The 25,140-nt window shown below is 40.5% G+C and overlaps 1 protein-coding gene across 2 annotated transcripts; it reads right to left on the bottom strand.

The window, feature by feature from the left end:
• Positions 1-296: 296 nt before the first annotated feature.
• LOC108696985 (pulmonary surfactant-associated protein D) lies at positions 297-24,871 on the bottom strand. 2 transcript variants are annotated; one of them, XM_041568939.1, is made up of 5 exons: positions 24,800-24,871; positions 3,261-3,456; positions 2,693-2,809; positions 1,940-2,023; positions 297-822 (listed from the first exon to the last, which is right to left on the bottom strand). In XM_041568939.1, exons 1-5 carry the CDS (start codon positions 24,833-24,835, stop codon positions 440-442), a joined length of 816 nt encoding a protein of 271 aa, XP_041424873.1. In that variant the 5' UTR covers positions 24,836-24,871; the 3' UTR covers positions 297-439. The 2 variants fall into 2 exon arrangements, with proteins under 2 accessions (XP_041424873.1, XP_041424874.1); XM_041568940.1 differs by lacking the exon at positions 24,800-24,871 and adding an exon at positions 3,694-4,018.
• Between the last annotated feature and the right edge of the window lie 269 nt (positions 24,872-25,140).

Here is a 25,140-nt window from a genome sequence, read left to right as displayed (position 1 = left end):
TTTTCCTGCTCTGGCTCAGCTAGAAATTTCACTTAAATAAAATTGAACTTCAGGGACAAGTCCTTTTTTTTGTAACCTCAATTACTCTACTCTTTACTCTAAATATGAAAGACAATTAAAGGACCATACAGTATATGATATAACAGGCTAGATACTTGTGGAGGGGGGTTGACCTCTTAACTGTAAAAAAGCTGTACATAACTGTAACCATAATCATCCCACAGATACATTTACAGTACATTAATTTGTGAATATATAGAAGATGACTATGACGCAATGAAAACAATTAAATTTAATCGATTTTAAACAGATTTATTGATTTATTTGGGTTAGAGCATTGTATTAGATTTGATAAATGACATTTTTAACATTAAGGTGCAAAGTACTACTAAATGCCAGAAGCATCATTTACTTGTATAATTTGCAGTATGTTCATCAGTTAGGATGAAAATTCACATACAATAAGACGGATTTCTTGACAACTTTTGTCATTCCATTTTCCAGTGGTGTAAATTTCAACACAGTCTTCTACACCTTTGTCATTATTGGGTTCAAGAGCGTCCCAGTTAATGTAGCCAATTTTTTTGTTGTCTGGATACATAAAAGTGCCTTCTTTTTGTAAATCATTTATACCTAGGAAAAATTGCTTCTTGCGGCGTGCAGATAATACTGCGAGAGCTTCATTCTCGGCAGCACTCTTTGGGGAAGGCAGCTGACCACCAGCCTTGTTGCAGATAGATTTTCCATCAAAATAATTTCCTTCCTGTGCATTTGTCACATAGAATTTGCCCGCACTGCTTGTTCCACTCGCAAATAAAAAAGCTGTAGTAAAGAAAAAATACAACAGTATTTAAAAAAAATTTTTATATAGCCCTGGGACAGCACTAATTTTCCAAAAAATAAAAAGCAATATGGAGGGAGACAAACAGACATAACCCATAAGTATTTTAAAAGATGTCTAAAGCCTATGTTTAATCAGCTTTCCCTAACTCAAGAGTATATTCTTGCAACCCTCTCAAGATTATTTATAGACTGGTTGTGAGGTATGGACAAATTTACAAACAGATAAGAAGACTAATGTGTAAGGGTGTCTTCATAAGCCCTGGAAATACCAACATTTAGAGTTAAAGCTGAATCCTTTATATAAGGAAAATGTTATTGTTTAGAAGTTAATATACAATCATTATAATACTAATTATCAGTATACTCCCTTTCTTGCTTTACAGGATACTGTAATTAAAATTGTAATGCTTCTTCTGGTTGGCTTTTAAATTATCTTTGAAAACAAAAGTAATCAAATTCTTAAAACATGTAGTAAGTGCTAGTAATGGAAATTTATCATGGGAGTCTCTCAAACTATTAATTTAAAGAATATTTTCTATGGTCATGGCTTTGCTTTTCCTCTCTTTTCTTTCCTTTTCTGATTTATTCATTTTGCCCTTTTTTGCATTATTTATGATTATTTACGGTATATTGGTTGTATTCATTATTTCTTGTATCAACCAATAATACCTGTCTTGAACCTATAAACTGTGTGTAACATGGTCTTGCATATCCATAATGTTGTATGTATTTTTGGTGGTTTATTATCATAAATGGCAATAAAAAATATTGAAAAATAAAGCCTGTGTTACTGGAGGGTTCCAACATATTAGGCACCCCCAGTTAAATAAATTGCTACATTTCCCCCCAGGGCTAATGCTGCATCAGCCTATGGAAAACAAAGTCTAAGCACTGCACTGGTGTTTTATTTAACTTTCTCCTGACTTGCCAGGCATCCATAGCACTGATTATTGTTCATGCACATGCAGTAGAAAAGACCCAGCAAGATTCAGTTTAGTATATATATATTTACTGACCATACATATTTCTATTCAAATTTCAATATACTGGAATATTAGATTGGCTTGTTTATCTGAACACTTTATGATATACTTGCCTTTCCTCTCAGTCTCGAGTCTCGACTGCAATGAACTCAGCCGTCCATCTAGTGAGGATATTTGGAGTTTAAGAGCTTCCACGGCTAATAAAAATGAAAAACAAAACATGAAATTTATGTGGATATTAATAGACTTTTATCACATATGTACTGTTGTAAATAGAATAAAATATAGTAGTGCTTCAGTAGTTCCACTTACTAGCATCTCATACAACAGACAAACACATTCATTAAGTTATAGCATACAATTATTCCTAGCGAAGAGGGTAAATCTCTAGAAATATAGTACTAATGAATGCAAAATTCTAACATTTAGAACACTGATAATCATTTATAAGTATGTGCTGCTATGAACATATTTTCTCAATCAAGCATCTCATCAAAATACAATCAGCATCTATTGAGCAGTCTGTGGACCCTGATGCAATATGTGGTGCATGGCCCCTTAATTTCCTCCTCAAACACATACACAATGTCCAACTGACCACCAGTTCGCTAATCTCAACCCTATTCAACCATTTGTTATTCTTATTATTCTATTTCTCTCCAAGAATCTGGGATCCTGATGGGATGCACCCTCTACTGCCATGCCCCTGTTTCCATTTTTGAAGTTAAGGGAGTAATCATATTTATGTAAATCATAATTTCATGTTCTATCAAAAATATTCTACTTACATTGACCCTATTAAACATATGGTGTAATAAAAAAACTGCTGTTTCTTAGTCTGACATTAAAAATTAAATGTTTAGTACCTGGAGCAGAACTTTCTCCTCTGTCACCCTTTGGACCTGGTGAACCCTGTTCTCCTTTTGGCCCCATTGGCCCAGGAAGTCCTTGTGGCCCCGCTGGACCTCTCAGCCCTGGCAGTCCTAAAAAAGAAGGAATTGAGTTAATCAATCTTAATGTTACATTTGTGGCTGTAAAACAAACGTAACTCTAAATAAACTGAATTTCTCTATAGCTGTGTGTTCAACAATGATCTTTTGTAATCCCCTTGTTCTGTAAAGGATTGGTGCACCTGAATAAATAATGTAGTTTCACTCTTTGTTGCATGCACTGGGCAGATGGTTTAGGTAGAACATTGTCCAAAATATATTAATTTTGACGTTAGGTAGTGGTGTAACCAAACTCTGTTTACCGTCCAATAAATGCCTCTGTTTTGTAGACATCTAATCAAATTGGTCAGGCCCATTTATATTCCACTTCCAATACATTTTTGTTTCCCTATTGTTATGCCCCTAAACTGTAAAAGACATACATGTTCTCGATTTAACTATGTCTTGATAATATAATAAATAAGCATGTTGTCATACTGCATACCTCGCTCTCCTTTCTCCCCTCTTGCTCCTGGCAGTCCATTTTTGCCTGGTGGTCCCACTTTTCCCATGGATTCACATGTAATGAAAGCACATGTTTTTTGTTCAGGATCCTTGCTCATCTGAGCACTGATTGCTATTATTGATACACCACAAAAAAGAGCAAAAGTATGGAGAAAGGACATCCTGCAATCTTTTACCTTAAGAGGAAGATAAAGAAAACAATATGGGATATATATATATATATATATATATATATATATATATATATGTATATATATAGATTGTATGTATTGTATGAATGTTGCATAAAATTTGAGTCTCTGATGTAAAATTAAATAGCCACAAGCACATGATACAGTTCTAAGCATGAAATAGGTTATCCATTGAAATTAAGTAAATGAAACACAGAGAGAACTTCATACAGTATTACTTACCTTTGTCTGCTAACAAAAGTGAATTGCTATTAAATGATGAGACTCTTTTTTTATGATGAGGCGATTCTATTCCAGTCCAAATTAACCTTCTAGCAAACAGCAGAATTTCAGAAATATATATACACCAAGTACAATCAAACAAATTTGATAAGGTCAGGGTGATTGTGTACTCTTATTTGGTTAATTATATCTAAGTCTTTTGACAATAAATAATTAGGCTGTTGGCAGTAAAATGATACAAAAGTATTTCCTTGAATTATATTTTGTATTATGGCAAGCTAATTCAATTCCATTCAGCCTATAAGTGGCTAACGCTGGGGAAAATTCGACAGCGTGACGTAATTTTGCCACTTCGCAAATTTACTATCAGTGACCCTGGCGCATATCCTAGCGCAACTTCTCACCCTAACTAAGATTTTTTTTTTGTGAACGTTACCTCCTTCGCCAGAATTTACTTCGGCAGGTCAGAGCAGGCGAAGTTCAAAATAAAAGTTGAAAAATTTTCTAACTCCCAAAATTTTTTCTAAGTCCCAAAAAATGGCTAATTTTTTACCCTATTTAAACCCCCAAACACTTGTGCACTGCTTTTCTTTCCCTGATGAAGGCTCCTGTGCGGAGCCGAAATGTTGGATCACCAATAAATCTCCACTTTCATTTGAATTATTGACTTGATATATTTCCTTGGAGTGCTGTCAATCCCTGCATTTTGTCTACATACTTCTCAGACTAGCACCCAGGTTTCTGCATACTAATGGTTGTGCATTCCATTCTGTTTGATTATATATATATATATATATATATATATATATATATATATATATATATATATATATATATATATATATATATATATATATATATATATATAAAATCTGTTGGTATATTGTATAATTGTGGTTAGGAGGTGTTTGGATGAATTGTGTGGGATTTTGTTGGTGTAATTTTCCATCTGAAATGTTTACCATAATAAAGAGTTTTTTTGCCATAACACAATTAGCCTGGTGCATCAATAGACTCAGATACACTTGCATTTCAATACAAATAGGATCCAAGTTGCATCTACAATTTTCAGAAAGACAGTTGTGTGCATTCAATTTGATGGGTGCAAGTCTGGTGCACTTATTGATGCAACCCAGTGTGGAAACCCTGGATGGAATAGTATTCCTTTAATACAGTGTTTGTATCCAATTCGTTGGGTGCAAGTCAGGTGCACTTATTGATGCAACCCAATGTGGGAATCCTGGTTGAAATAGTACTAATTTAAAACAGCGTTTACAAATTAACTGGGTGCAAGTGTGGTGCACTTATTGATGCAACCCAATGTGGGAATTCTGGAGTTTTATCCTTTGAGTAAACTATTTGAAGTATTCTCCAGTGAATGTCTAAGATGACTCATATTTTAGTTCAGTCTAGCTGCATACTTTAGTAGAACCTACAAGGCAAGTACAGAGACAAATAATATGTATCTGCATAATCAATAATAGCTAAATCTGTTGAAACTATAGAAGTAATTGCTGTTTTACCCGTCATTTTTCAATATGTTGAAGGCTTACGCAAATTCTAAAATATCGTTTGTTTGTTCTGTCTCTTTTGCAATGTATACTTCCAAAGATTAGTACATCAAACATTGCATCCATCCATGTCTCTATAAATACCAGCAATGTCATATTTCCCTCTAATTACAATCAGCTTAAGCTCTATCAATAGCTGAAATGAATTCACCATGAACTTATATTGAAATTTATATTTACTTTTTTTTGCATGTATCCAACTTTAGATCTAGATGATTGCATTTTAAATATCTGAAATGTTTTTACTACCCAAAAGCAGCATTATAAGCAGCATTTCTCTTGAATAGAAAAAATAGCGACATAAATATCACTGATTGGGGAGGATTCACTGGTTAAGCCATTAAGTTTAATGATCAGAGGACTGAACATTTGCAATATTGAACAGGACAATTATCTCTTCCAGGTTTTACATAGTAACATAGTAAGTTAAGTTGAAAAAAGACAGAAGTCCATCAAGTTCGACATATAAACTGAATAACCTGCCTAACTGCTAACTGATCCAAAGGAAGGCAACAACCCCATTTGAAGCCTCTCTAATATGCCTCAGAGGGGCAATTGGACCAGTCCCTGGATTGACTTGTACTATGAGCTATCTTCCATAACCTTGTATTCCCTCATTTACTAAAAAGCCATCCAACTCCTTCTTAATCTAATCCAATCTAATATATCAGCCAGCAGGTGTAAGGAGCTTCCTTCCTGCTTCAGCGCTGCTGGCAAGATGGTGGTGCCCAGGCGACACACGTTGCCTGCTCGTCAAAATGTGCAGTGCCAACACGCGTCAGTGTATGATGTCATCAAGCTCGTTTGGCACGAAAATCAGCCTTTAAAAGACACCAGAGCCCTACAGACCTTGCCCGATTATAGGTTCAACTTGTGTGTTCCTGGGTGTGTTATTATTGCTTCTGACTTTTATTCCTGATCTTGACCTTGGCCTGTTATATCAATTAAGAACCTTGCTGCTTGAACTGTCCTCTGCCTGGATTTGACTTCACTACTTCTTCCTTCAGGCCTATCCTATCCATGTGCAAAACAACTTAATTAAGTCTAACAGCCCTTAGTTTAGAAAGCAGTCGTTTGTGGGGCACTGTATCAAATGCTTTGGCAAAATCCAAATAAATCACATCTACTGCTCCCCCACTGTCCAGTATCTTACTTACCTCAGATTTAACCTATCCTTTATAATGCCATGATGATTACTGCTCATAATTCTCCAGAACATAATTTTTAATGTAATCCCTTAACAGATTGTAATCCCTTTTTAAATATAGAAATTACATCATCTTTCCTCCAATCCATAGGTATCATACCAGATGAAAGCGAGACTGAGAAAATCAGAAATAGAGGCTGGTCTGAAACTAAACTAAGCTCTCTTAGTACCCAAGGGTGTATTCCATTGATTCTGTCGCCTTGTTCACATTAATTGTGAGTAAAGCTTTATGAACCATATGCTGAGTCAGCCACTCACTAGATTGAGCTGAACCATCAGTGCAGCTATGAGGTGAGTCTGGGAATGCTGCTTCCTCTATTGTATACACCAAATAAAAGAACTGATTTAACACATTTGCCTTTTCTGTATCTGTTATAACCATATTGGCACCATTATTCAAAGGAGCCACACTCTCATCTCCCAGCTTTTTACTATTAATATTGTGGAGGACAGGTGTCTGTGCTACTTTATTATCTCTCAGGTAAAAAGTCTATTTTACTGTTATGCTGTGCATTTTCATTTATTTCCTTGTTCAGCTATTTGCAAAACCATATATCACAAACTGCTAGATGAAACCAAGTTACAACCTCTCCAGGAGTCAGTCTGAACACGTCATGACGGCTTGTGGTCATGACACTCTGCACCTGCTTCCTGAGATTAAGACTGCACAAACACACTCCGAATAAGGACATGTTGTGCCATATGCTATGCTTATTGGCTAAATAGCTAAACCACATACATCCTGAGCTACCACTCAATTCCCTATTTGACTATATAATTCTCTGAAGCATTTTGTATACTGAACTTTCTGTGTCAGTGTCATTCTTCCGGTCTAGACCTTTGCACAAACTAATTAGGACGGGAATAGATACTCTCAGGACTGGTTATGTCCCTAACAATTCTGGCGCCCAACGTGGGGCACCAGGTTCTGGCTGACCACTAGCCGATGCCACGGACAGCAGTCGCCCAGTAGAGGAAAAGGACGGAGACTGATCACCTCCGGGACACAGGTAAGACCTATGTTATTAGTTTCTTACCTGTGTCATACCTATACCTACTGCTGATGGTGCCTGTTCCCAATATCGACTTTTAGCAGCCAGCAAAGACAGGTAACATCTTGCCTGGTGCCATTTACCTGACCTGTATAAGAGTATCTATTGCCCTGTTTTATGTTTTGTGATTGTGGTTGTAATCATTGCCGGCTGTTTATGTTATATATTACTTCATCTCTGGGTGATTTGGATTAAAAATAAAAGGGACCCTGGACGGAGAGAAAAGAGATAGTATCGGGTGATATATTATATCCCCAAAATATATACCAGTTGAACCTCTCACTGTCTCTGCCGAAATCTGGAGAAGTCCAGAGCAGCCAAGGGGGGGGCATAGCCCAGTCAGTGAGAGGCGGCACAGACAAGGTGAGTTTTTGTGGAGTAACGTGTGTGTGATGGCGATTGTCTGTGAATATATATTTAGATAGACATACCCTGGACCCTCCTAACTGATTAACTGTGTCCAGTGGGAGGCGATGTGTCTATATACGTCAAAGGGACAGTACAACGAGGTGAAGAGGAGTAGCCCGTGTGTGACTGTCCTGGCATTTCCGGAGTGCCCGAGGACGTATTATACTATCTCTGTTCGTATCTGACTAAACCCAGTAAAGACATCCCACCAGAGTTGAAATTGTGTCAATGTCCATGTCAATGTCATGAGCTCAGTTATGTCATGTTTGTTTTTTTTACTTGTGTGTATCAATTTAATCATTATACAGACTGACGAAGAACCCTGCGCAATACAGTCTGTACTCCTTGTCTATCCACAAAGTGTATTTTTTGTATTAGGTCTGGGGATAGGGTTATACAGCCAGATGGCAAAATCAAGTATTTGTACCACAGAGAACTACCTTTCCCTTGCATGGCAAATATACAGCCACCGCCCTATAATGGCGCCTCAGAAAAAGGACAGATAGTAGGAGAACTAAAACGTCATTGAGTTTCCCTGGTGGCCATCTTCCCCTTGGTCACTGCCCAGGTCTGGATCTGAAGAGTAATAATGGGACAAAAACATCAGTACAATGAGTGAGGGGGTCCCGGCATGTGAATTAGTGGCAGGCCGGGTGGGTAAAAGGTACGTAAGAAAATATGATAGATTGCCGAAAGAATGCAATTTGACCAAGAATGGCCCCCGGCTACAGCCGGAAGAATGTCATCTTCTCTTAACCGAGAAGAGAGGGTTGCTACATGATAAGGGTCTTGTAGAGACCGCTGAAGTTCAAAGTTGTTAAATGCTTACAAAAAGAATTTTGGTCTGAACAAAGAATAATCAAATCAAATAGTAAAGTTAAAGTGATGTATTAGAAGCTCTAGTCCTACAAGAGTTGAGTGGTTGTTACTCATATGGCATACATAGAGCCGTCAGCCCCCTATACTGGGAATGCTTCCCATAATAGAAAGCAAAGAGAAGAACAAGAAAAGCTGCTAGCAGAAGGGTTAAGTTAGAAAAATAGAGAATAGTGAGAAGAGACAATTCATCTTTCAGTGCTGAAAACAGCAGCGCTGATACAGGCAGTTCTCAGCCCCGCAGCCTAGCTCTACCCCGCCCATACAGTACAAACTAGAGAAGAGGGGGGGAGAGGCGGGGGCACACACACACAGCACCAAATCTTAGAAGGATTTTTCAAGACGTTTCACAACCCCGTACTAATCCACTCAAATTTGGACAGGAACTCTTGTTTATCCATAGTGCCCATAACCCTAATTGGACTGATATGTTAGTTGTAATCAAACATGTGTGTGGTCCAGCAGATTACCAACATCTGCTAGCTAAAATGAATTGGGACATTAACCCTGTTGACCCAGCCCAAGTAGGGGTCCCGTATTTACACTAGCTGCCTTTCTTATCATTGCCCCCATCCCTGACAGTTGCATAGGTAGGGACATCCTTTGTAAACTAGGGTGCAACATATACTGCAATCAGGATGCAGTGTTTGTGTCTGTCCCACCTCAGTAAGTGTCTGAGATGACTAATGCCCCAGATACAGCAAATCTTCTGTCACTAAAAGAAATGTCTAAGGAGGAACCTACCTCCTGAATTACAATGTGTCCTAGGTGATGTATGGGCTTTATCACCGACGGATGTCTAGTTGATGTCATCCATCCCACCTGTGTCCAAACAAGTAAACCCAGGGCCCCTCCCTGCCCAAAATCTCACAGCACCCACTGTCCAGGGCGCAAGTAGAGGGGATCCGCCCAGTCATTCAAGGGTTACTTGAGAGGGGAGTGTTAATTCACAAGATCAGCCCATCTTGCCAATTAAAAAGCCCGGGAAGAATGAGTGGTGTTTTTTTCAGGATCTCACAGCAGTTAACAAAGTTATTATTGCATCCCATCCGGTAGTGCCTAATCCGACTACCAAAGCAGGTTGCAGTCATTATGTACCAAGCCCATATCGGGTTCTTTGACCCTGTAGCTCAAGGTAATGCCCATGTTGATGTAGCTGCGAAGCAGGCAGCATTGTATAATAAAATGTTTAAAGCATGTGTTGTAAAACAACCAACTCTATCTGTTCCCTCTAGTGCTGTTTTATCAGCCCTTCAGGACCAAGTGGAGCCTGAAGAGAAGGAACATTGGCTTAAAGACGGGTGCACACAAACTCCCAGTGGTGATGTTTCTGTTTGCCGTTTAGGCGATTGCCCTGTTGCACCCCGTGCTCTGTTACCATATTTGGTTGCTGCCTCACATGGTCTCACCCACATTTCAAAAGGGGGGAGGTGTGATGCAGTATCAAGAGTGTGGTTTGCCCTGGGTTCTCATCTATAGGAGCCAAATATGTATACTCAATGTACCCATTTCAGATATTGCAGATAGATTACATATTCTCTTTACAACACTAAAGTTGTAAATGACACAACCTATGAATCCGGTGTGGAATTCTGTGAGCAAATTAAATCCTGGGCACAGAATAGGTTGGCTGATCAGGCTATAAGCATTCAGGACATCAACCAAGATTAGGCGGAATCCGTGGAGAAATACAAGGTCCGCATGATGCAGGTGTTCTATGATCTGGGATTCAACTCTTACAACAAAGCACATGTCTGCCGACCGCCATCTCCGCCTTCAATGCTCCCTCCTTATACCCGACAAAATCACCCTCTATCCTCAATCCCTCCACACTTCTGCCAATTCCTGAGGGGGGAATACAGTAGGATATAGACGATGACAACGAAAACATAAGGAATGGGAAAGGAGCACATGATGCACATGACTGTTTTGAACTTATGCTACAAGAAACGGCCCATCTTCCCACAGTTAGTGCATTCCCATTGGATAACCCAGATATAACCATGTTTGTGGATGGATCCAGATTTGCAGATGATACTGGAAAATTTAATGATTGGATATGCAGTCACCACCACGGATAAGGTACTTCAGACAGGAGCCTTCCCCACCATCCTGTCCTCACAAGAAGAGGAGCTAAAAGCTCTTACAGTAGCATGCAAAATTGCTACGGATAAACGAATCAGAAGATTGAGGGTAGAATTGTTAGGGACGTAACCAGTCCCTAAGGGACGTAACCAGTCCTGAGAGTATCTATTCCCGTCCTAATTAGTTTGTGCAAAGGTCTAGACCGGAAGAATGACACTGACACAGAAAGTTCAGTATACAAAATGCTTCTTCTGCTTTATTCTAAGGCACAGAGAATTATATAGTCAAATAGGGAATTGAGTGGTAGCTCAGGATGTATGTGGTTTAGCTATTTAGCCAATAAGCATAGCATATGGCACAACATGTCCTTATTCAGAGTGTGTTTGTGCAGTCTTAATCTCAGGAAGCAGGTGCAGAGTGTCATGACCACAAGCCGTCATGACGTGTTCAGACTGACTCCTGGAGAGGTTGTAACTTGGTTTCATCTAGCAGTTTGTGATATATGGTTTTGCAAATAGCTGAACAAGGAAATAAATGAAAATGCACAGCATAACAGTAAAATAGACTTTTTACCTGAGAGATAATAAAGTAGCACAGACACCTGTCCTCCACAATATACTTAAAAAAACATTTTTGGGGTTAGTCTCAGCCTTTGTTACAATGTGCTCCTCATTTCCAATCTTCCGGATTGCTATTTTACAACATTTATTAAAGTGCTTATGTTGATTAAATGCAGCTTCAGTCCCCACAGACCTGTAGTTAAATGCCTTTCCATTATCAAGCTTCTTTTTTCCCCATAAAGGAAATAGGGAATGACCATGAAATAGGCCAAATGGTTAGAAGCAAGAGGGCCCACTGACACCTGGGCCCACCGGGAGTTTTCCTGATATCCTGGTGGGCCAGTCCAACACTGCTTCTATATCTACTTCTTAAGGGAATAAATTGAGAACAGTAATGATTTAATATAATTGTAAATGACAACCATTGCTGTTCTGTGTTTTTAGCAGAAAACATAATACCCCAATCAATGCTCTGAAGGGCAGCCCTTAAGTAGCTAAAATATGCTCTACTAAAATTCAGGGTTTTTGTTGCCCCAGTGTATATTTGCTTTTTGCACCCGACATTGGGCCAGATTTAATTCAGTCAGAAAAAGTTATCTCATGGATTATCACTTGAAAAGTCATGAATAAGATTCAATCTGAGAAGAAAAAACGTTTCTTCAAATTCAGTTACAGTTTTATCCCATAGACTTCAATAGAGTTTTCAAGTGATAATCTGTGAGATAAAGTTATCACCTCGTTCGTGATTTTTCAAGTGATAAACCTTTCTCACTGAATTAACTCTGACCCATTAAATGAGATCACATTATGGTCACTTTTACCCAGGGGTTCAATTACTTGCACATCTGCTATATGGGTCATTAGAGATCACGAGATCCAGTATGGCATGGTTTCTGGTTGGCTCCTCAACAACCTGTGCCATAAAATTGTCATGCAACAAGTTTAGAAACTTGTTCCCATTAACTGTCTTGGCAGTGCTATTGCTCCAGTCAATATCTGGGTAATTAAAATCCTCCCATCATTATTACTTTCCTCAACTAGCACCTCTTCTATTTGAATCAGAAGCTTAGCCTCCTCCTCTTCACTTATATTAAAGGGTCTATATACCATACTCCTACAATGAATTTACTGGACTCTTTATATATCAGTGAAAAGCTCCACCCATATAACTTCAGCTCTCTCTTTTTCTAACATCACCTCCTTCTTTATATTAGCTTTTAAATCCTGCCTAACAAACAGACATACACCTCATCCTTTTCTAGTGCCTCTGTCCCTCCGAAATTTAGTATAGCCACTGATATTAACTGCCTAGTAGTGATGGGTGAATTTGTCCTGTTTCGATTCAGCGAAAAATTTGTGGATTTCGCAGTAAATTCTCTCATTTTTGAGAAAAGCGAAACAGGACAAACGGCAAAAAATTTAAGTCAATGGGCTTCAAAATTATTTTGACGAACGTCAATTTTGACACCCATGACAATTTTTAGACGCGCACCTATTTTGTTCAAATGCATTAAAGTCAATGGGCGTCCGAATAAATTTGACGCACAACAATTTTTATGCACACTGCTATTATGATGCACACCTACATTTTTTTTGATGAAGTCGGATTTTCTTAAATTCATTTGCTGGTGGCGAAACGCGGAAATTCGTGCCTGGCGAATTTATTTGCCCTTCACTACTGCCTAGTCACTTGACTCATTCAGCTATGTTTCAGCAACAACAATCACAACATATTTCCCCTCTAGTGCCAGCACCTCCAGCTCTCATCTTTGCATTTGAAAACATACATTTACTACTTGTACCAGTGTGAGAATTTTTATATACACATGTGGTCCTCCCTGTCCTTAACTGTAGCCCCAACCAAATCTACTCCCCCATTTTCCCTTACTATACCCGCTACCTCATCTAAACTATCTTTCACATAATCCTTTACTGCACCCCCCCTGCCACACCTAGTTTAAAATCTCCTCCAACCCTCTAGCCATCTTCTCAGCTGCATCATCCTCATTGAGGTGCAGCCAGTAGCTGATTGAGAAATCAGCCCAGTTCTCCAGAAACCCAAAGCTCTCCTCCCTACACCAATATCTCAGCCACACATTAATCTCCCTAAGCTTGTGCTGCCTTTTTAACATTGCTCATTACACGAGTACAGGGCCGGAACTAGGGGTAGGCAGAGTACGTGCCTAGGGCGCAAAGGTGGAGGGGCCCCAGGCACGTACGTACTTCTACCCCTAGTCAGATCCCTTATCTGCCGACCGGCACTGCGGAACTTGATCTATTTGTGCATGCGTGCAAGCGTCTTTTCGAGCATGCGACATGAGCGTCTTTTCGCGCATGTGCACAAGCGTCTTTTCGTGCATGCGCACAATCGCATAGCTCGTGTGCATGCATGCACCAAGACGGCGCAGCAACTGGGCAGGCTGCCTAGGGCGCCTGCCCGGGTTGGCCCGGCTCTGCACGGGTAATATCTGAGAAAATTACCTTGGAAGTACTCGCACTTAACTTTCCACCTAGTTTTTTAAAATCATTCTTGAGGACTCCCCCCCCTCCTCTAACTTTTGTCATTGGTACCTATGTGTATCTTGACCAGCGGGTCTTCCACAGTCCCTCTCAATTACCTGCCCACTCGCTCCACCACATGCCGTACTCTAGCACCAGGCAAGCAGCAGACCATTGGGCATGAAGAGTCCTTGCAATCCACTTTCTGATAATGCCTTTCCTTCCTCGCCCTCAACCACATTCTGTATTAGAGATGTTGCCTCTTAGCTGTGGACATCTAAAAAGCACTTCCTTAGAAAAATATCCACTGAAATAATATCTTTTTTTGGCACATGGGCAGTTTCTGACCTTTTCATGTAGAGTATTTGGACAACAATTTGTGGCTGCTGTCTTGTTTTGTGTTTTGATTTAACAAAACCCCCAAATCATTATATGAATAAAACATTTTCATAAAACTGCCATCTAAAATGATACAGCCTACTGACGAAAGTTCAAGAGTAGCATGATGGATACTTGATGTGCTAGTAGGCTGTTGATGTTAAACTATGCAGGAGACCATGGTGGGGTGACTAATTAGATCTTTTTTGGAGAGAGTGACTTCCTTTGTTGTAAAAGTTGGTTTGAACTGAAAATAATGTAGGTCTTGTGTTTTCTCTTGCAGATCTTTTCAAATGAATGGTTGTTTACATTAAGAGCTGTGAAGTTGTGCAGTTTCACCATAGTGGTTGTAAGGACATATACTTTAGAGGATTGGATGCCTTTTTAGCAAGTGAAAAATTGTGAATTAGTACATAAATTAGTGAAATTAACCATAGTACAAAGTTGATTGTGGATGTAGTCTGGAGTCAGAAAGAAATTATTTTCCCTCATAGAGACAATTTGGATATTCATATAGGGATCCTTTGCCTGAACTAGATGGCATGGATCGTTTTTTCCATCTTACCTGCTATGTTACTGTAAATGACTGTTAAATGTATTCCCGTTTACGTTGCATTCCCCTAAAGCAGGGCTGTCCAACTGGCGGCCCACAACCCCCTTTGTGTGGCCCCCCACCTACCTGCTGTGTTTGTTTACCATGTGTAAACTTTAAATGGAATCACTACAGTGATAACTGGCCCCTGCATTGTTTAAACGTCAAATTCAGACTAATCCCCTGTATTGTTCACACCTGTGATCCCCCTACATTGTTCACACTTGTGACACCTCTATTGTTCACTCCCCTAAATTGTTCACACCTTACACCCAGATTGAAACTGCCCACATTGTTCACCTGTTTACACTTAATACAAAATGCTAATTGAACACGAGCACTATGTCACTGTATGTAGTACATATTATTGTCTCTTGCTCTGTTCTACCTTCCTTATGCTCCCTTCAGGTGCCATGCTCTGCCTGCCCTATGCTCCTGTGTGCCCTGCTCTGCCTGCATGTGCTCTGCCTGCGTATGCCCTGCTCTGCCTGCGCATGCCCTACTTTGCCTGCATGTGCCCTGCTCTGTCTGTTTGTGCCCTGCTCTGCCTGCGTGTTCCGTGCTGTGCTTGTGGAATGTAAGCCTGGTATTTGCCTTGGGTTTTGTTAGTATTTGAAAATAAATTATTGATAGAGGCCCTAAGGTGTTTAATCATGTGCTGGGGGTGCTGTGTCATCCAAATGGAAGAGGAGGCATATAGATTTAAGGGTATGTGTCACGACCGGTACCCAATACCAGAACAAGTGCCAAGCACCCTGGTCTCGGCTCGGCTTCACCAGTAGTGTGACCACTGTTGGGTTTAGGGAGGAGCCCTCAGCTTACTTGGGTGCCACCTGGACTTAACGAGGGGTACAAGGCGAGATGTTCTGGCTGGCAAAGGGGCACGGCTGTTAGCAAAGTCTTTTTGGGCCGAAAGTCACGGTACAAAAGGATTAGGCAGAAGGATGGTCAGACAGGCTGGGTCGAGGCAGGCAGATATCAGAATCGTCAGGCAGGCAAGGGTCAAACCGGGTTGTCAATCAAGGGGTTAAGCAGGAAGAGTTGTCGTAGGCAGGCAAGGGTCAGGATACAGAGTTCAGAGTAGTCAGGATACAGGCAGGGTCAAACACGGATAATCAAGATAACAGAATAACAGGATCAGATGCACTAGGCTCAGAAACCACTAGAAACAGAGTTCTATCATGTGCAACCATTGCTATGCTGGGCAGCTATTTATATGTTTGAAATTCGCGCCTTTGCGCGCTGGCGTCACTACGCCAGCACCTTTAAATAGGAAGGAGGCGCGGCATACACGCCCTAGAGAGCCGGCGCCAGTGCGAACACGATGGTGCCACCTAAGATGGCTGCGAGGGAGACTGACCATGCAGTGGGCGTTCCCGCCGATGGCGCGGTGGGCGACCCCGCCGCACAGGTATTGTTACAGTATGTCTTAATATGACAACTTTTTTCACATATGAGTGTTAAGTGATATCCCTACAGTGAGCACCAACCATTTGGTTTTTTGGTGTGCTACCACAATTAATGTGGACATGATCTTGTGGTAACATGGGTGTGGTTTAAAGTGGGTGTGGTTTAAAAACAGGGAGTGGTCAACTCTGTTGGACAGCCGTGCCCTGAAGATTGGCCACGATAGGGGCCCTTAGTCTGATGAAGGGAGTAATTCCCCATTCCTGGTTCGCAGCATAACCCCTAGTTATCCCAAGTTTGAGTGTTAAGCGGCACTGTGTAATAATTTATAATGACTAAAGCCATGTGGTTTTTGGGATTATTCCCTGTGGAATTTGCATTAATGCAGGACTATTAAGTGGTAGCTAGATTCTGTCACCAGTCTTTCTAGGAGAGAGAGAAAGATTAGGGCTAACTATATAAACAGCTCTTAGCTCCACCAAGGAGTACTTGAAGGGATTAGATCCCAAGGGCATTGCCTAGTCAGGAAACCAGAGACTGGTTATAGAGACAAGATAGATTCCCACCTGGGTTACAATAAGAAGTGTCCCCACAGAAAACAGGGGAAACTCTGGGTGGACAGCATACACCCCTCAAGTCACGTTCTACATAGGGATTGTGCTGCCAATGCTCTTTAATTGTGACTATGTATTGACTACACTATTGTTTTATTCTGTATAGTGATGGGTGAATCTGTGCAGTTTAGTTTGGCTGCACCAAAAAATTCTGAAATTTACCGGGAAACAACAAAAAAGTCACGAAATGCATTGAAGTCAATTTCAATATATGTGACTATTTGGTAGAAATGCATTAATGTCAATGGACGTCAAAATAATTTTGACGCACTTAAATTTTTATGCGCATACCAATTTTGACGAGCGCCAATTTTTTTTTTGACTCCCCGGATTTTTTGCCAGTGAATTGTCGCCACAATTTAGCGATTTAATTTGCTTGTGGCAAAACTTGGAAATTTGTTGCAAATTTGTGTTTGCCAAATTAATTCTGTATCATTGCTTTATTCTCCGATGTGGATCTGTTGTAGATAAATTAGTTCAGTTATTGTTCAAAGAACAACTGGTGTCGATTATTTATATTACTGATTACAGTGTGAAAACGTCCAACTCATTAGCATAAATATCTCCCCACAGTCTCTATCATTCGTCTTAGTTTAAAGCTGAAAAACAAATAACAACTATTAGTAGGGTGGGCATGCTGCCATGGAGATGACCAGGAAAGGAAAATTACGATAAATATGAAACAATTTTCCAATTTCCTAATCATCCCCAGGCAGCATATTTAAAATGCATGGGTTATACCAAAGCAGTACAAGGGCGGGTTAATTATGCAATCTTTATTATTGAGAAACAGACAACACTGACCGCCCAAACTGGGCATCCGCTTAAGAAAATAAATCTAACAAACTGTTTAATGATCATGTTAGAAGAAGCCCAGGTAGCTGCTACTCTGCTGATACACCTGCCTCTGCTGCCCATGGGGCTGCGATACTTCTGGTTGAGTGTGCCCTTACAGCTCTAGGTGACTCTCTGTCCTGCTCTTTGTAGGCTATACTGATGACTTTCACAATCCAACTACTCAACATAGCCTTAGCTGCTGCCTCTCCTTTTCTAGTGCCTGCTGGTATGATGAAGAGCTTTTGCGACTTTGATAGAGGCTTATTTCTCTGAATATACATTTCAAAGCATCTCTTCACATCTAAGGCATTCCATTCACTGTTTGTTGGAAAGGCAGGTAAAACTATTGGTTCATTTAGATGAAAACTTTAGACAACCTTTGGTAGGAAGGAAGTAACTACCTTTTCCTCATGGAAGACAATATAGGGTTGTTCCACCGATAATGCCTGTAACTCTCCTAGTCTTCTGGCCGATGTTAAGGCCACCAGGAAGACTGACTTTTAGGATAGTCACCAAAGAGGTATCTTCTCAATGGGTTCAAAAGGAGGGGCTTGAAGTACTCGAAGTACCAAGGATCTTTTAACAGGAGGTTTAATCCTGACAAAAGCCTTAAAAAATTGTTCTACTAATGGATCTTCAGCACATCTCTCACCTAAAACAGCCAATAAGGCTGATACCTGAACTTTCAGAGAACTTAAACTCGAGCTGTACTCCAACCCTGATTGTAGAAAATCAAGGATCATAGGTGTAGATGGTGCAAAAGGATTATGGTGTTTTTTTCATTGGCACAAGAGTAAAACCGATCTCAAATTCTATGGTAAGTGGTAACAGTTCCAGGTCTTTTTGCTTTGATGAGAGTATTAATAACCTGATCTGAACAGCCATGTAATCTTAGTCTGGACTTCTCAACCTCCAAGCTGCAATATGGCTTCTGAGGTTTGGGTGAACATAAGGACCCAGAATTATTAGATCTTCCATCAAGGGTAACTTCAGGGGTTGCTGGATCAACAACAATTTGATCAGACACCTGGGCCAGTTTAGGATTATGGCTATAGCCTCTCATCTGTGAGACTAATATCTTCCTCAAAAATTTGAAGATTAGGGAAAATGGAGGGAAGATGTATGCCCAAAGATTCTTCTAGCTCTGAGAAAAGGCATCCATTCCTGCTGCCTGCGTGGATCTGATGATCTAGTGATTCTTCTCTAAAGCCATCAGATCTATTTTGGGGAGACCCCATATTGAGGTTATCTACTCGAAGATCATATTCTTGAGCTCCCATTCTCCCCTCTCCATTCAGGCTCTGCTTAGAACATTGGCTTTATGATTCAAAACTCCCGCAATATGAACGGCTGTAATATCCAGGAGAAAATTCTGGGCCCAGCACATGATTGGTCTAGTAAACTGACACTAGGATACTGCCAAAACATTGTCCGCTCTTATCTTTACTGTCGTCCCCAGAAGAACCTGCTGGCAGACCTTCAGAGCCTCCTGGATAGCCTCCTGGATAGCCCTCAACTCCAACACATTGGATGGGAGATCTGAACTCCACTGACCCTGGACTGATATGACCTTCACAAGAGCTCCAAACGAAGAAAAATTCACTGGCACTCAAGTAGTACTTGAGTGCCAGTGAATTTTTCTTCGTTTGGAATTCTGAGGGGGTGGCCGATCCCCTATTTCGCTGGGCCCCAGGTACTCTAATTTCAGGAGGGCCAGGGTGTGCGCTTGTAATTTGGAGAAGCTTCACAAGAGCTCCCCAGCCCAACCTGATGCATCGGTGAAGACTTCTATCCAATCGAGTTCTGCCAGAGAATATCCTTTGCGAAGGTTGCTGGCCTTCTGCCTGCCACCAAAGGAGATGGTTCTTTACCTTTAAGGACAGAGGAATTACCTGCGACCAATTCTGGTGATAATGATTCTAGTGAGAGATAAACCACCTCTGAATGGGCCTCATCCTCCATCTCGCCCACTTCACAAGCCCGAAAGTGTATGTTAAAAGACCCAAAAAAGCCATATACTCTGGCCAAAAGGGCTGGGACAGACATTAATTGTTTGGCTCTCGCCACCTTCACCAAAATCTTCTGCTGTGGCAAGGACACCATCCCTATCTTGCTGTTGAAAAGCACAAGTAAATAATTGTTTGAGATGGTCCCAGAAGAATTTTTTTCTTTGTTTATTATCCAGCCAAAGCATATGAGAGTCCTCCTGACTAAGGAGATGTGTTGGAGTAGAATAGATTTCTCTCTTGCCACAATAAGAAGGTCGTCCAAATAATGGTAGACCTCTATGCCCTCTCTCTTCATCTTCGCTATGAGGACAACCAACACCTTGGTAAATGTTCTGGGAGATGTGGAAAGCCCGAATGGAAGGCACTGTAATTGAAGATGTTGTTCCTGCCAGGCAAATCTGAGATACTGCTGATGCTCTTTTGCAACTGGTACATGGAGATATGCATCCTTCAGATTCAGTGATGCTAACCAGTCCCCTGGATGCACTGCTGCCTGTATAGTGTTCAAAGATTCCATCTTGAACTTTTGAGTCTTGATGAATTTGTTCAGCTTCCTCAAATCCAGGATAGGGTGCAGCTCATCCGAAGACTTTGTTACAAGGAAGAGAGGGGAATAAAAACTTTGACTTCTTTGATTAGAGGCACATGCTTGACGGCACCCTTTGTCAGAAACTGTGAAATGTATTCTTGAGCCCAAGAATGGGCTTGATCTTGAAAGAATGAATTGATTTGCTCTGGGTTTTCTTAAAAATTCTAAATGGTATCCATCTGCGATTATGGAGATGACCCACTTGTCGTCTTATCTCTTTGGCCAAAACCTGAAAAAATCCAGAAGCCTTGCACCCACTGGAGGAGGTAGGGTCACCTCGTCTCATTGGGGCTTAGACTGACGCTTAGAGAATCTGGAATCCGTAGCTTTTGAGCGAAAAAAAAGGATTGACCAGAATCTATAATATCTGGCCTCCTCTCTCTGCCTCAACGCCCCCTTCTCTGGCTACCTTTTAGGATCAAAAAAACGTTTAGTCTGAGGCAAAAAAGTACTTGTATCTCCCGATGATTTTTATATAATATCATCCATGTTTTTCCCAAACAAGCGCTTGCCCTCATATGGCAATCTACAGAGAGTATTTTTGGAGGCAGTATCTGCATACCAAGAACGCAACCATAAACCTTGTTGAGCAGTCACAGAGTACATCATGTTATGAGCCAAAAGCTTAGAAAGATCCACACCAGCCTCCAGACAGAACTCTGCTGCTTTTTGCAGATCTAAAAGAGCCCCTGAAATTCTCTCCTTATGGGAATTTTCTGCAACTGCTTGTTCAATACTACCTGCCCAGATTGAAATAGCTTTGAAAACTGAGATAATACTGCTCGTTTTTCAGGCTGCATCTGCCGTCAGAAATTACTTATTAAGCTCTGTTTCCATCCATTCATCTGTCCATGGGATGTTTTATTGCAGAAATGTTAACAATTGGGAGAGCAGTTTTTTTAGACAATGAGTCACAGGAGTATCTACCATTGGGGAATTATCCCACATCTCCAAATCTTCTGAAGTAAAGGGGTACAAAAACACAATCTTTGCTTCCATAGGAGTCTTTCTGGGACCTTTGATCCACTCCTGATTTAACCTCTCTTTTACTTCAGGATGTAAGGGGAACACAGCCTTTTTCTTTTAAGCAAAGAGAGCTCAGTATTCAGGCTGAGGCATTTTCAAATTTCTGACTGCTTTAATCAAAGACGGAACAAGCTTTGTCTCAAAACACTGGGAATCTTCCTCAGAAAGGGAACATTCTCCTTCATCCTCTGAAGATAAAGCAATCTGGACATAAGTTGAAGAATTTGGATCTCTACCATCACAGGGATCTTTAATACTCTCTGAAACAGCCTCTCTCACCCACTGATCCACTTGCCAGAAAGATGATGTGGAAGGTCTATCAGAAGTATTATCAGACTGAACAACAGGAATAGTAGCTGGATTCTTATTCAAATCTCTAGACATATAATCTTCCAGGCATTCCTGACACAATCTTTTATTCTTGATAGCAGGATTATTACAGGCTTTACAAACTTTAGTGCCACTCTTATCTTCTCTCCCATGCCGTTTATCCCTTTTAGACAACAGTATAAAAATATAGTCTCTGTATATCACCGATCAGCGCTGGCCCAATCTCCACAACAGGAATCACTACACAATATCTTTGAAAAGCGGCTTTTATTTTGGGAACTGATGAAGTGCCAATAGGAAGGACACAAAACACGTTAGTTTGTACCACTTACCCACTGCCTGTTATCACTTATTGAGCCAAAATAAAAGCCGCTTTTCAAAGATAATGTGTAGCGATTCCTGTTGTGGAGATTGGGCCAGCGCTGATCGGCGATATACAGAGACTGTCTGCAGATTCCGGCTTGGAGTTGCCGGACTGTCGCGGGAGCTGCGGCCTACACGCTACAGCAAGGATGAGCTCCACTAATCTTTCATTACCCGTCTCTTCACTGTGAGTATAAAAATATAGCACATCTTTTCGAAGTAAGAAGGGAGGTAGAATACTGTAGGTTACACTCACCCAGAAGCTCTGGACGTGACACTTTTGGGGGCAGCCGGCTCCATTACCATGCAGCACTACTAAGGCCCAAGAACACCAGCTCAGAAGCAAAATTTAAATCTGCCGCCACGAGCCCCATGACGTTACTGCGCTTAGACTAGCAACAGGCTAATAAACCCACTGTCGCAAAGGGTATCTGCACACACAGCCAAGGCTGCTAACAGCTAGGGCTTCAGGTGGAGAGAATCTGCCAGAACTGCACCCGGTAATCGGATCCAACATGGGAACGGTGAGTGCAACCTAAATATGTTTTAAATATGCTGCCTGGGGATGACCAGGAAATCTATCTTTATTCACCTATATTTCTCATCTTCATTTGATACTGTTTACCTTTCCCTTCTAATTTTGATACTTAATTTCCTTGATATATGTAATCAAGTTAAATCCTAGTTCTTTTCTTAACCTTATTACTTTCTCTTGATCATATATAAGAATAATAAAGGATTCCATTGTACAGCTCTGCAGAAGATGTTGGCACTTTATAAATATTTTTTTTTAAAAATACTAATATTAATCACACAAACAACTGAATCTCTGACTCTCTCTTAGATACAAACACATGGCATCTAGGATGGCATCGGTAGGAACATATCCTGTACATTTTCCATTTGTGAACTTTATATGTGCCATCACAATGGGGCTGTATCCATGCTGACGTATCATCTTAGCAAACAATCACCCTAGACATTGGTAGATGCAAGCCAGCCTGTTCCTTACTAACTACCATAGAACAGGTCAGATTGCACATCTGAATGACACGTACATAAGGGGGCAGGTGGAAATGAGATGGGGCAGCTGTGAATGCAGGTATACATGCTCTATAATGAACCACCAGCAATTCTATTACATGGGGGCAGGAGCCAAGTGCAAAAAACATACAGTAGTTGATTGCGACTTTGTCAAATTTTTTAAATTTGAGTTTCTGTGGCAAAACTGGCTGAGCAAGCAGCAAAGTTCAAAAAATCTTAGCAGAGGTAAAAAGAAATCACAAGCGTGAAAAAAACTTGATTTAATTTAACCTGGGACCTGTTATCCAGAATGCTTGAGACCTGGGGTTTTCTCGATAAAGGATCTTTCCATAATTTGAATCTCTTAAAGTCTATTAAAAAGTAATAGAAACATTTATTAAACCCAATAGAATTGTTCTGCCTCCAGAATTATATCTTAGTTGGGTCAAGTACAAGGGACTGTTTTATTTTTACAAAGAAAAAATTTAATTATTTGATTAAAATTGAGTCTATAGGAGACGGCCTTCCCGTAACACAAAGCTTTTTGGATAATGGGTTTCTGGATGACAAATCCCATCCTGGTATATTTGTAAAGCCGAATTTGGAAATTTGACTCTGGAAGTAATGAAATGATGGTGATATACAATTCATATGATCTAATCTGCTCTATAAGATATTTTTGCCTGATGTACTATAGATGCTTTAATGGTATTGAATTTCTTTATTTATTTGTATAGGTGTTGTGTCTGTTCTTTATTTACATCTATATATCTTAGCACCAGCCCTATTGTTTATATTTAAATATCACCTTAATTATTAATAGCTTTCCCCCTTATCTAGAAATCTAATATTCAGAAAGCTCTACATTATAGGAAGGACATCTCTTTTATTTAAATTATTCAACTCTAAATTGTATTATCACAAATGACCACATGGTGGTGATACAACCATGTATAATCTTTTGCTTGACTCTAGCAGATATACTTCTTAAATGGATATTGGGCCTCTTAATAAATGTGGGGCAAAATACAAAGTGCAAAAATCAGATGCAAACGCTATTTTTTGCACTTATATCCCACACAGACAGAGTAATATAATAAAAAGTCTTAAGCCCACTTCCAGTAACCCATAGCAAACAAGTAGAGCTATCTCCTGATATCATATCATCCTGATATTAACACAGCCCAGGTGTGTCTCCAGAATGGAACACAAATGCATCATTCACTTGCACACACTAGGAAACCCCAACGGGTGAAAGATACATTGCTACTGTGCTCAGTTTAGCACCTGAAGTACAACAAAAAAAAGTATAAGTTGTGCTCACCACTAATTTTTTAACCATTAGGAGGGGGTGCGATGAGGCTGTGTTTGCAAAATTCATATGGACAGGAGGTCCTCTGTACTTACCCTTTTTTAATATATAATCGACAGTATGGCTATTTCCCTATGGACCCCAACTGTAAATGATATCTTTATAAATGGTGTATTCCTACATCTGTACCCTAAAGCTAGAGACAGCACTTGCCCCTGCTACTCTCCCTGCAACTTTTCCTCCACTCTGTCCCCTCCCATCTAATTTTCTGTACCAGCTCTTACTTTAGCACAGGAAGTGCCTCCTGTCTCACTCCCTCACAGCTATCAACCTTTCTTTACATTCCTCTCAGGTCCCGCTTAACCTACCCCTTGGTGTTCGCTCTGTGGTTCTCCCCCTCTCATGATGCCTTTCCGGTCTTCCTCCCTCCTAGCACTCCGCTTCAGTCTAAATGCCTTTCCTTACACCCACTGTCTCACGTTTCATTCAGTGTCTACACTGTGTGGCTCCCCCCACTCACATAGTCTTGATCCACCTCCCACTTTAACTCTCCTGTCCCGGTCTTCTGTCTCCCTCCTTCTCTCCCCTTTCCCCCTCCTCAGCTGATTACACCACCCATACCAGGGCACAGCATAAGAATAAGAAAAAGACAAAGGACTATAAATGCAGGTTCTTAGCCACAAAGAGGGACTACAGGGTGTTAGAGTTC

The sequence above is a fragment of the Xenopus laevis genome, chromosome 7L (genome assembly GCF_017654675.1).
Source record: "Xenopus laevis strain J_2021 chromosome 7L, Xenopus_laevis_v10.1, whole genome shotgun sequence".
Taxonomy (NCBI): domain Eukaryota; kingdom Metazoa; phylum Chordata; class Amphibia; order Anura; family Pipidae; genus Xenopus; species Xenopus laevis.
The sequence above is the reverse complement of the archived record's forward strand: the minus strand, read 5'-3'. Positions and strand labels throughout refer to the sequence as shown.

Bases quoted from the DNA above. Each gene is read 5' to 3' on its own strand.
- LOC108696985 (XM_041568939.1), bottom strand. From the start codon at position 24,835: ATGAGAGGGGGAGAACCACAGAGCGAACACCAAGGG. The intron at 3,457-24,799 runs GTAGGTTAAGCG...CTTCCTCTTAAG, and splicing joins CACAGAGCGAACACCAAGGG to GTAAAAGATTGCAGGATGTC. The intron at 2,810-3,260 runs GTATGCAGTATG...CTTCTTTTTTAG, and splicing joins AGGGGAGAAAGGAGAGCGAG to GACTGCCAGGGCTGAGAGGT.